Source organism: Lagopus muta, chromosome Z (genome assembly GCF_023343835.1).
Source record: "Lagopus muta isolate bLagMut1 chromosome Z, bLagMut1 primary, whole genome shotgun sequence".
In the NCBI taxonomy this organism is placed as follows: domain Eukaryota; kingdom Metazoa; phylum Chordata; class Aves; order Galliformes; family Phasianidae; genus Lagopus; species Lagopus muta.
The window spans coordinates 55,818,279-55,830,585 of NC_064472.1; the positions used below are offsets into that span (position 1 = coordinate 55,818,279).

The following is a 12,307-nucleotide window of genomic DNA, read 5'->3' on the forward strand; positions in this document are numbered from 1 at the left end:
CATTCTTAATTTCATTCACTCTTATTCATGTATTCTCCCCTAAGAAAGATTGTAATTGAGGTCAGTTGAGCCATGATGTACTCCTGGAGTTGTATAAATTGTACACAGGTTTGGTTATGCAATAATAGCCATTTTTTGCAACCTAATTTGTCTCTTTAGCCAGGCGAAGGATTTTTACAGTGAACTTTTCTGTGGCCTTCCTCATGAATATAAGACCTTAGCTCATTAAAGGACTCTGAGAGAATACTTTCTACCACAACCAAAGCTTTTAACTATATGTTTGAAAACTTTGTCACAAAAAATCTTATCTAGTTAACTAGGTAAGTGACCTCATTTTCTCAAGTGTAGAGTGCAAAGGCTGAATCCAGTGTCAGCCTTACACTTTAAAACCCATTGACCTAAATCCTTTGTCACACTAAGGAGATTTGCAGTGCCCAGCATGGCTCAGCATACAAAGGGGTGGATTTCTGCAGAGATGTTTGAGAAGTCAGCAGTGTTCAGTGTTCACAGCTGCTGTATTGTTGCAGTGTACTGTGTGAGTGCTCATCCTGCACGTCTGCACAAAGTGAGCTGACATTTGAATCATTAGTAGGGATGGCTGGGATAGCCTCACCTGAACTGAAGGGAACAGGAAGTGTTCAGATGATAGTTACACATAACTCAGCTGTGGGCAGAGGTAATCCTTGATAAATTCATGAATACAGAGACTGATAAACTCCTGGTTTTGCATCCTTATTATTTGCAGCACTGCTAACAGCTCAGAATTGTGCAGTAGCCAGCAGAAATCTGGTATTCATCATTCGTTAAAGCATCTAGTACTCACTGAGCATGTGGCCAACTGTGAAACATCTCAAAAGCAAGAAAAGTCCCTTCCTACGTATGCATTAATCTGAGATTTGATAAAAACAGGAGTGTTTTCCATTAACATAATTACAAGTTATCTAGGGCCACAGTTTTTTGGTTTTTGTTTTTTTGTGTTTTTTCAACATGGTAGGCTGACCTAATGTGTCATATTATGAGTGGGTGCAAATGAGCATTTTTGGGACCAACATCAGTGGTTTTGGCCCTAAAGACAAGTATTACCGTTTCTCTGCCTGCTGAAGAACAAGTATCAGATGTTCCAGATACTTCCCTTTTCTCTAGATATGTGGCACCTATGTGTCTGACAAAAATCAGTGCAAAAGCCTTAAGTCACTAGTTGAAAATAAACCTCAGGATGACTTGAAACGTTTTTGCAGCTCTCACTTGAATCCTCCTCAGAACTGAAGTTGTTGTCACTGTCAGGGTCCTCGGGGATGTCTTGAAAGCTGAAACCAGAACCCATGAGATCAAACCCTCAGTTTACTGAAGCAGGCTTTTTGAGCTAGGTCTCAGGCAAACTAGCAGAGGAAAAATGGGCTGTAGGGACATTCAGAGGGCTCTTCACGAAAGTGTCTGTATGGCTGTTAGATACTTGGTTATCCCTGGAAAAAAAAGACCTCTCCAGAGCAGGAAGACCTCTTGCCTCCCTGATCAGTGCTTGCTGCCTTGGCTTTGAACTGTCCCCTCTCTGCAGCCCAGGCAATGCTCCCTGCCCGGCAGGACAGATCAAGATGCCAAGTTCAGCAAGAGTGCTGCAACTCCCTTTTGTGTTCAGAGGCTCTTCCTCATCTCATCAGAAGGGACAGGAGTTGGAGCAGGTCAGAGTTGAGATGGGACTGAGAGACTGCAAGGACCTGTCCCCTAAAGCATTCCCAAGAAAAGATTTTTTGCTTGTTCTCCCAACATTTTTCCTTAAGAAAGCTCCAGCACAAACATATTCAGTTTCAGGAAATGGCACCTCATGAAATCAGATCACTTCCTAGAAACTCCAGGGGACAGGGATGGAGCATTTGAGGTTGCTGCTCCTCATAGGGAAACAAGCTGTGGCCTCCATATCTTCAGCAATTGCAAGTACCATGACTAAAACATGCTTGGGCTTTTCCACCTCCAAGAATTGAAGGCTCCCATAAGCAGCCTCATGTTTTCAGATGGTTCGTTGAGTGGAACTCTGTTGTCCTTGTCTAAGCAAAATATCTCTTTTTTACTATTGTGGTGATAAATAAGCACTGCACACATTTTTTTCAGATGCTACCATCCACTGTTAATGCTCCTAATATGAAAATCACTAACAAGGCTTGGTAATGTGTGACTTAGCCATGTTTTCCAAACATATCTCTAGACACATTTCTGATGTGGGGGGCTCTGGCTGTGTCTTCCACTGGAAGGGATACTTTCCACCTGTGTTTTAAAGACATAGTCAAGCCTAGGGAGGCAGCAATAAGAAGTACTCCAAAAAGCTCAGCACAAGCAGTAAATGGAGCATGGTTTCTTTGACTGGGAAAGAAAAGGTTACTCCAGTCATGCCAGATGCTGAGCTGCTCAGCTGTCAGACATGTTCTATCTCTGTTATGACTAAGAAAGGTTAATTGCTCAGACGCTCTCAGTGCACAACAGCAAACTGCCTCCACAGCTGACAAATGGTCCTGAAAGCTGTTTGGCTATGGGCCACTATGTTCCAAAGTTTGGAAAGTGCAAAGGTTTTGACCTTAAAAATGTTACTGATGATACTCATTTCCATGCCATGCACCACTGGCTGTCAGGGAAATGCTGCATAGCATGTTCTCTCTCATTAATGAGATGAAACCAGGTTCTGTTGCCCACACAAACAAGATATTTGCCAATGGAAACTGGACCAAAAGGGAAAAAACTACTAACAAGATAGAAATTAACACACTGGCTCAACACAAGCTTAAAGATAAGGATCCTGAGGGGAAGACAATTGGGCCAAGTTCCATCTCTGTTCAAGACTCCATGCAAACTGATGAACATGAGCAGGGGGCTACCTGATCCATAATCAAAGAACAGAAGAAGAACTTTCTTAAGCTGTCTTTTCCTATGTCTCTTTTGAGGCTTTTTCTAAACCATTTTTTGTTTGGCCTGCCAGAGAATTCTTGGTGTGCCTTGAGGATTCAAGGCAAGACCTCTTCCCTGGCATTTGTATCCTTTCTCCAAACCTGGAACTCAAACATGTGCAGCAGTACCAAACTGCACAGATCTGAGGTGGGAAACTGTTGTGCAAATCTGAAGAAGACTGAGATACATAGAACTGAGGAGTAATTTGTTCATACCTACAGAAGTCCATGCACTTGTGGCTTGTAGTGTCAGCAGTGCACAGTCCGGTGGATGGTGTCATTAGAAAAAGGGAACTCCAGTGCAAGAAGTCCATGGCATTGTGTCACTGGCAACAGCACATCTCCATAGGACCAGGATGGAAGAGCAACTTTCCTCCTCTCTTCAGCAAAGCAACTGATTTCCATCACAGCAGTCATCCCATGGGAGGCTGGATTTGCATGTGTGACTTCGAAGATTTCAGTGAAGTGGCAAGTGACATTATTGGATGTACTTAGCAGCAATCGAAGTGATATGAGCAGGAACACATCTCTGCAAAATTTAACTCTCTAGAAGCATAAGGAGTGAACACTCACTCCGACGCCTTCCAGAAGCAGAACCATCTGTGTGATTTCTCCTGTTGCCACTGATCAGTTATTCCCAGAGGAGAATGAAAGATTGATCAACTGGCTTCTTTGAGAAGTAACAGACTACTTCTTCAGTCCCACCAGCAGACACCATTGTTTTTCTTTTTTTTTCCCAAAAGGAAACTTCTGCAAGCTGATGTCTGGTTGCAGCCTCTGCAGCTGAAACACAATTTAAGCTTGCTTCCTTGAGCATCTTTTCCTCTTTTCCATTTTTGGAGCTGATTGCTGCTAGAGGAACACCTGGCTCCACATTATAACTTCTTGTTGCCTCTTGTGTTTTCCAGAGAGCACCAGCAAGATACCAGTATCAACAGAAGGGACAAAAACTTCTTCACGTAAGTTCCATTAATAGAGTCTTCCTCTCTACTTCTCTTTGTTTCTTTCTGAACTGCTTCTGCAGCTGTGAGACTGCTTCTTCTTATCACCTGCATCAGTTCACCTGCGTCCAGAGCCTCAGAACCTGCTTATGATCTTGAATGCTGGATCTGCTTCAGGGACTAAGAGATGAATGAAGAAGGGTTAAGCATACCCGTTAGTATCCTGGAGCTGTACTGAGGATTATAACATGGCCTGCAGTTGTCAACCTGCAAGCAGCCCAAATGAAAGCATATTTGAGCTGTTAGGACCTGTGTTTTAAAAAGCACTTTTTGCTCCTGTTCCTGTACATCCTAGCAGCCACACATGAACTTGAGCATATGGATATACTGATATTTCCAACAGAAAGAATGCTGCCTAGACTGCTCTGTTCTTCTGGGCTCTAGGTGGATTGCCTGGCAGCTCTTCAGGATCTGTGAAGGTAGACACTAGCATAGTTTAACTGCTTTCAAAACTGCCTTTGGCACAATAGGAGCCTTCCCCAGGTGGTTTCCTTTCAGGCTGGTGGAATTCTGCTTTCAAGATCCCACTTTCAGTTACGTATTTCATACCTCTAGAGTCACTCCTGGAATGACCCCAATGAGAAGTCACTTTCATTATTTTAACATTGGAGTTACTTCAAATATGGTCACAATTCTAGCAGTTATCTCTACTACCGAGTTTGGCTGAGGGAGCTGTGGATAGGCACATGTAAGCTGAGCATCCCAAGATTTACAAGATGCACATATCCTGCTTGGCAGAGAGGCTGGGGTCCTGCTAGCTTTTTGAGAAAGCTATGTCTGGCAGAGACAGGTTTTAGTGTGAGATGACAGTGTTTGTAGGCTAGATCAAGGAAAACAGTGTGATTGCCAGATTTTGCATTTAGCATGCCTGCAGCCTTCCCTTTGATGCATCTGCGTGTGTGGCGACCTACTTCTGAAATCTTGGCACCACTGCCTGACAGAAAAGCCATTGGATGTGCCCATATTCTTTCATGTTCTCAGTGGGGCCTGTCACCAGTGCTTCACTGGGTATCTATAAGACCACATAGCTAATAGCAAGTGTCCTGTAACCATTGGAACCATTCTTGTTCAAAGAAGGTGACATGCTGGTCAATGACTCCACTATTCTCCCCCTTCTGCAGCAAGAATGCAGACCCTGCACTTTGCTCCCTTCTTTCCCATGAAATATGTTTCTTGTTATGAGTAGTCTCTTTCCTTGCCTGTGTCCCTTCCAGTGCCTGCTGTTACATTACTGCTCTCTTCCTTGCTGCTTTTGTTGACTGGAAGGAAAGAGGCAGGCATGTTTAAAAGGCTGGCTGCATTCCTGATAAATCCGCTGCACTTGCAAATGCAGTGCCAAGCAGCACATCATGCTGTTGGCTTGAAGGATAGCAGAAAGCAAAAAGTTCGATGGCCGCATGTTGAGATCTTCTAATGTGCATCTCTATGGCATTCTGAATAGGTCTTTGCTATGTGGCTAGATCAGATATCTGCTTGATGCCTTGGTCCAGACCACTTCAGCTTTCTCTGTCACTGCAGCATTCTTCTGCTGACTGATAACATCTGAGATCTCAAGCATTACTTATTTTTTCCAGACCTTACAAATGCAAATAAATTATCAGTGTGCTGCTTCTCCAGTTGGAGGTTGGCTGTTGTGAATGATGATGTGTGAATCACCAGGTGTTGATAGGAGGGCTTACAGAGCAGTTTTAGCTTTCAAGTGAGGTTTTACTCTGGCTAAAAGCTGACTCTACTAAGCAGCAGGCTCATCTTTTCTGCCTGAAGTGACATGTTGCTGAATATTTCACTAAAGAGCATGCCTTATGCCTCACCTGCTCCTAGGGATCGCAGGCTGGTTGCCCCTCTCGGTGGCATGTCACATTGCTGCCTCAAGCTGACTGTTCTCCCTGCAGACACTTTCTTCCACCTGACAGCACTCCTGAAGCACGCTCCTCAATTCTTTCTTCATGCATGACACTACGTTCTGCTGGACTCTAAGACAGTGAAAGCCTATGCACCACCCAAATTCCTAGTCCCATCTTGCTACGTGGTGGTTCAGTTTCTTACAGTGCAGGAGGTTCAGCCCCTGCACAAGGCTGGCATGCTTCTTTCATTAACTTTTATGAGTGCTTGCTTTGTGTGATTTCTGCTGAGGTCTGCTTCCTTCAGCTGTCCTACAAGATTATTTGCCATCTTGAGAACGTTGTTTTTTGTTTTTTTTTTCCCCTTTGCAACCACTTTGGTTCTGGTGCTGTGTCCAGTTTTAGTCTGGAACATGTCCTGCTCCCCCTTCCAGCAACAGCTTTTTCCAGAGGTTGTAGCACTCAAGGACCTGCTGTCTTCTGAGCTGCAGAGGTTCTTATCATAGCTGTGGAGTCCTGACTGCCCATTTGGAGTTAGGAAACTAGAAGATAAGCAGCTAGTGTCTCCTGAGTTGGCATGGGGATCTTCAAGACCTACTGCTTTCCACTTTCCTCTGATGCTGTCGCAAACAGCTGAACATTTTGCTCTCTCTTTGCCAGTTTTCTCCTGATCTTCTCTCCCAGAACTGTGGAGCATTTTTGCTGTAACTGATTATTCACAGTGTGCCTAGGACACACTGTACCAACTTTGAAGTTCTTTGCTTTCTGGATCTATCTCTTTTTTTTTTTTTCATCTGCTTCAGTGGGTTTCTGATTACTACAAAAAGAGAAATTAAAAAAAAATAAAGAAAGCCCTTCTTGGGGAAAATGTTTGTGTTCCTCCAATTATAACAGTGTAGTTGTGGCTTTATTCTTACAACTTTATTGTTACCTTCTGTGTGTTGCAGAACCCATGCTTAGGATACAAGCTTCAACAGAAGGAACAAATACTTCCTCCTGTAAGTACATACAAGCTGTTTAAATTATTGCTGGCAAGCATCTTGGATTCAGGTTGGATGGGTCCCTGAGCAAATCTGATCTAGTACTTGATCTAGCAGCTGGCAACCTTGCCTGTGGCACAGAGTGTGAACTTGGTGATCCTTGAAGTCCCTTCCAACCCAAGCTATTCTATGATTCCATATGATTCTATGATTTTCCACCCTGTAGTTCAGCAAACAATGTGCTTCTGTCTAAAAATACAGTAACGGCTTGGAAGTGACTGGATAGGATTCCTGAACTACAAATACATCATTGAAGGGTTGTTATTTCTTGAATATATGAGAATATGATTCTCAGAGACATGTCCTTTGCAGATTGATGGCTAAACACCCTCCTTTAGAAAGGTCAAATGCATATTTGGGTAGGATAAGGGAAGGGGAAACTGCTTCAGTTTCCCATCTGAAATTCCCTTTTCTGCTTCCATGCACCCTGCTCCTGGAGTACGTCATCCTCCAGTCCAGCCATTCCTAGCTGGAGTGCTTTTTGCTTCATCTCTGTGCCAGCTGGTGCATGTTAGAGCTCCTCAGGACCTTTTCCCTTTGCCTATTGGGAAGAGGATGAGGAAATTGATGGCCTTTTCTTGTGCATCTTCTCTCAGCTAGGACAGAGAACCAGCATGGCAGCACCAGAGCAATCCTATCCCTCCTGAGGTGGAGGCAGGAGTTTGTCTCTTTGTTCATCTTGAGAGCGCAATGGGATCTTCAGAGGCACAAATGGGGAAGGTGACTCTTGTCTTCATCTGTAGTTTCTCAGGGAAACATGCTCACCTGTGGTAATGCTAAGCAATTCCACTCTATAGAGCAATCAGGCAGAGCTTTTAAATAGAGCCAAACTGACCACCTGCTTAGCCTGATTTTGTGCCATGGAAGAGGGCACCTCAGATGAGGTCATTGGTGTTGCAGGAGGCAGGGTGCTGACCTTCTTCTAAAGCGTGAAGTATTGGTAGCTCTCAGAAATGACATGGCAGGTGGGATAGACCAATAGTCTTATCCATGGCAACTGTTCCAGCGTTGCTATAAAATACAGTGCATGCTCTATAACAAACTGTACATACATGCCCTGAACTTAAATCTCATAGCTACTGTAGCAGCAAAAGCAGAATGACCAAAGCCAGGTCTCTAGATGCCGAATTCTGAACATTTTTGGTATTCTCTATGAGATGCAGAAGATATATTTCCATAGATTTTTTTCTCCACTATTAGGCTGATTGGTGTTTTAAGTGTGTCTCAAAGAAACTTAGAAATCTGATAGGTTATTTAAAATGATCAAAAAGCTTTCTGCTAGCGAGGTAAGAAGAGTAAATACTCTTGGTCTTCTTTTTCCTCCAAAGCATAGCAATGGGGAATGCAAGAGTAATTCCTGGAGCATTTTAAAACAGTCATTTCTTTCTGCTTTGTTCTCAGTTGAATTGGTGTTTATCAGAAGTAATTGTATCCGACTCACTAAAATAAGTAAGAGAGAAGAGAGAGTAGCACTGGATATTGCTGTCTGTCCTGTGTAGCAAAGGTACTACGAAGTAGGAGGGAGCTGATGTTTATTGTTAACAGATGTGAATGTCTACTCACACCATAGAGCAGTGAGGGAATTGAATCAATGTACTTGTTCGAAAGTGGCTCAGGGCTTTTCTTTTCTGAATTTCGGTGGGATATGTCCTTGCCACGCATGTCACTGTCAATCTTGAACAGCTACAGGAGCTAAAATTAACTGTTTCCTTCCACTTCTCAGACCATGATAGATGTTTCAGAGAAAGTGCTGGCACAGTTACTATTGACCAGATGCTGGGAAGGACCTGAGAACAGCAGTGATTAAGTAGGCGCTCTGCCCCAAGCTTTTACAAATGAACAGACGTGTCAGGCTTTGCTTTCTTAGAGTTCCAGTGACAACAGATGTATTCAGAACAAAGATTTTCAAAAAATCCTGTCTCTGCCAAGTGCTTCACAACAAGCATCCCAAAACTGAAGGTCCCTTTGCCCTTTTATGTGCATACGTACTTCAGCTCCAGTTTGTTTTGAGAGTGTTAGCCTTCATGCTAAAGTAAAAGAGAAGAAAAAGACCATGATATATTTCTAGTTCCACACAACAGACTAATGAGAGGATGAAGCAGTGGTTCAAGGGAGGAAGTGGAAGGTTTTGTGTTCTGTTTCATTAAGTGAGACTTTTGAGATGTAATTGCTAGCAATCCCCCTGTCAGCTAGAAGTGATTTCCGCCTTCCTTTCCACCCCACCCCTAGAACTGTCCCATATATGTTTATTTTTCATTGTGTAATACTGAACCCCAGGTTGAAACTTTTTGGTTTTTTTAACAACTAAATTGTCTCATTTTTGTGCTCTCCATACCATGGACTAGAGAGATCATTCTTAAGCACATCAGAACAGTATGAGAATGGAAGGCATTTTTTGTCCCCTTACTTTCAGGGCTGCAAATCTCCAAAACACATCTCTTATGATCCTGCAATTTCCCATTCTTCTGATGTTGCACTGAAAAAAGGAAGTCTGAGGCTTTAGTCTAGTGCCTTGACTTTATGACTTCGGTCAATGGTATTCAAGACTAGAGAAATAAAATGTATTGGTCTTTTTGGTCTTCTGGGACATGTTATTGAAGGAATCTTGGCTTCTCACTGACAGGTAAAATAGCATATGGCAGTCCTCCTTTTCTTTAGAAAAGTGATCCAAAACGTTACATTCTCATTTGTAAATTTGAACATACCTGGAAAAAAAAAATTAAAATCAGTGAGGCTTCCTGTTTTGAAATGATCAGCACTGTGTGCAACCTCCTGATGGAGGAATACTGTGTGAGGGAAAGGAAGTGGTGGGCTTCAGGGTGTCTGTCTGTGGTGGTCACATCTCCTGTTGACATAAGAATTGTCTGCACAACAATACAGGTGTATAGAACATCCATGACACTGTGCCTTAGTTTATTGTTTCTAAGAACAACGGCAGTTCTGAAACTCATGCTCAGAGGGTTGAGTCAAGAGCTGAGTGTTTTTAGTGGTAGAAAATGAAGCTAAAGGGAGCTGGAACTTGTGGAAGTATGTTTCAGACTGGTCATCAGGGAGGGAAGCATTTAGTTAATTGCATCTTGCAACATTACCTTCATGCCATTGTTTATACTGCCCATTAAAGAGCTGCTCCTTAATATGTCTGCAGAAATGCTTCCTCCAGCAACAAGCCTAGGAGCCTTGTGTAGCCTGCCTGCTCCAAAACCAATACTCAGTTCAGATTGTCCACTTGTGCAGAAAGGTGAGCCAATAACCAGGAAGGTGGATCTGCTTGGAATATACTCTTGATTTTGTAATGCCTTCTTGAGGGACGTGAGGATCAACAGGAGAACAGGTGGAAGGCTGGTCCCACCTTGTCTATGTCTTCCTTTTTGGAAGAGAACAGAGAAAGTTGCTTTAGCTTTTGGCTGGAGAAAAAAAACAATGTTGACTTTGTCACATAGGCTAGTTTAACCTTATTTTCCCTCAAATTTTTGTGCAGGCCTTTAAAACCTACACAATTTTTTTTAATTTTTTAATTTATTAAAAAAAAAAAAAAAAAAAAGATTAACTGGAGGAGGAATGTGTTGGTTAGGACTGCTTATTTCTTCTCTCTAGATTTTATTATTTGTAAGCTCCAGTATAAAATTAAGTCTCCCAGTTAGTGGAATACTGCTAAGTGGAATGGATCCCCTGCTAAAACCCAGTGTAGTGTGTAATATTTTCTAATTTCTTTCTCCACAGTGGGCACTAATCACAATGGAGAGCACAGTGGTAATCTCAGGACCATTATGATTTGATCTGGCATGACAAATCCTGTTTCCTGTGTCTAAATTTTGCAGATAGGGCAAACTAATGTGAACAGATAACATTTTCCAGAGATACAGCTTTCAGCCTTCATGTGACTCTGGTCTAAGGGTCGTGTGACATTAAATGTCTGTTTCCAAAACACTTAATCTTGCAGACTTCTCTGCAGCTGCATTCTCATTTCCTTGTTCTTGGATTGGCATTGAGGACCTGAGGTTAAGTAGCTCCACTGGAAAGACTGGACATGTCAAACTTCTGAGTCGTCACTGCTATTAGAAAGTTAGTTCTCTTCTGTGCTGTTTTGGTGTTTTTTGGTACTTTGGTGTTTGGTTTTGTTTTATTTTTCTTCAAAGAGGTCCTGGAGGTGAAAGGCAGTAATGAGTATGAGCAATATTAAAATTGGAAGAAGCTGACGTAACAGTCTTAAAAAGTAAGTGGGACAGTTTATGGAGCTTTAATAGAGCTAGGGAGTGAAAGGATTTTAAGGACATCAGCTTTATCTATCCTTATATTGGTGCATGTGGGTATAAATCTATAAGGCCAGTGCTTGCCTCAGCATGTGTATATGATGAAGCAATAGTGTTTTCTGTATAAAGATGCACACATACGTAGATTTAAGAAGTATGTATAATGGTGAAAGCAATGATTTATTTCAGACTGTGATTCCTTAATGTAATGGATTACATCAAAAAAGCACCATCAAGCATGAGGCAGGCCATTCTGCTGCCATACATGTTGTAAAAGAGCCTTAAACTTGTGTTATTCCTGCACAAATTTTGCAGACACACCTCCTGTTGCCACTGACACGTTGTGGATCTTCTCCTCTCTCCAAGGTTCTCACAGAAACTCTTTCTATCATTTAGCAGGAGGACTGAGAAGTAAAATGTTTCTCAAAACTGCATTTCTGAGATCTCAAACCCAACAGTGAACCTCCTGAGAAATGTATCTCTGTGGGAGGGGAAAAATAAAAAAAGCCTGATTCTCTTCATTTCCCCACAGTGCTGAAGTTACCTGTCCTGTATGCCCAATAGAGACACAAATCAATATCTTTGTGGTTTGCCAGCTTAGCTTATGCTGAACTTGGAGGATGCAAGCTTATATCACAGGGGTGTGTTAGTGGTCTGATCATGGTCTTCTGGTTGCTGTTTCTTCCATGGGAAGAAATCCCTGTTGCTGACTCTACGATGAAAACAGGTGCTCAACGCTTCTCATTCCCCGTTCTACACCAGCTAAACCCTTCGTGAGTAGTAGCAATAAACATAGCTTGTGGCATTGGATCAGTCTTATCTGAACTTTCCTTCTAAGATTCCTAAAAAAAATTTCCTAACATTTTCAAGGCACTAAGGTAGTTTGTACTGAAGGAAGCTACCAACAGGCAGTAATAGTAGTTGGGATGTGGGAACAACATGGAACATGTGACCTTGATAGAAGCATGTTTCTATTTTAGGCATTCTGGTGAATCAAGATATGCCCCTAACTGGGCTGAAATCAAGAATGTCAGTCATTTGTAGGAAAGCATAAGGGAGCCAAAAGCTCAGAGCAAGTGTGAAAAAAAAGATATTCTCAACAGACAAAAGAAATTATAAATAGTGCCACATGGGTACGGGATAATACTAATACAACAGGTGCTTACTTAGTAACTTACCCGAGTCCACAAATTCTGTTCATCTCTTTTTCTTCCATGTATTTTCTAACAATAAATACCTACC

The 12,307-nt window shown here is 42.3% G+C and overlaps 1 protein-coding gene across 6 annotated transcripts in view; it reads left to right on the plus strand.

The window, feature by feature from the left end:
• The window catches only part of NRG1 (neuregulin 1), a 452,833-nt gene that overhangs the window by 326,189 nt on the left and 114,337 nt on the right, over positions 1-12,307 (plus strand). For 4 of the 6 annotated variants that reach the window (XM_048931065.1, XM_048931060.1, XM_048931059.1 and 1 more), the window contains exons 4-5: positions 3,842-3,892; positions 6,723-6,773. The exons of 1 other annotated variant lie outside the window; for it this stretch is intronic. In XM_048931065.1, the coding sequence (XP_048787022.1) occupies positions 3,842-3,892; positions 6,723-6,773 (102 nt within the window). The remainder of the gene's footprint in view (positions 1-3,841; positions 3,893-6,722; positions 6,774-12,307) is intronic. One more of the 6 variants, XM_048931062.1, reaches the window with a different exon arrangement.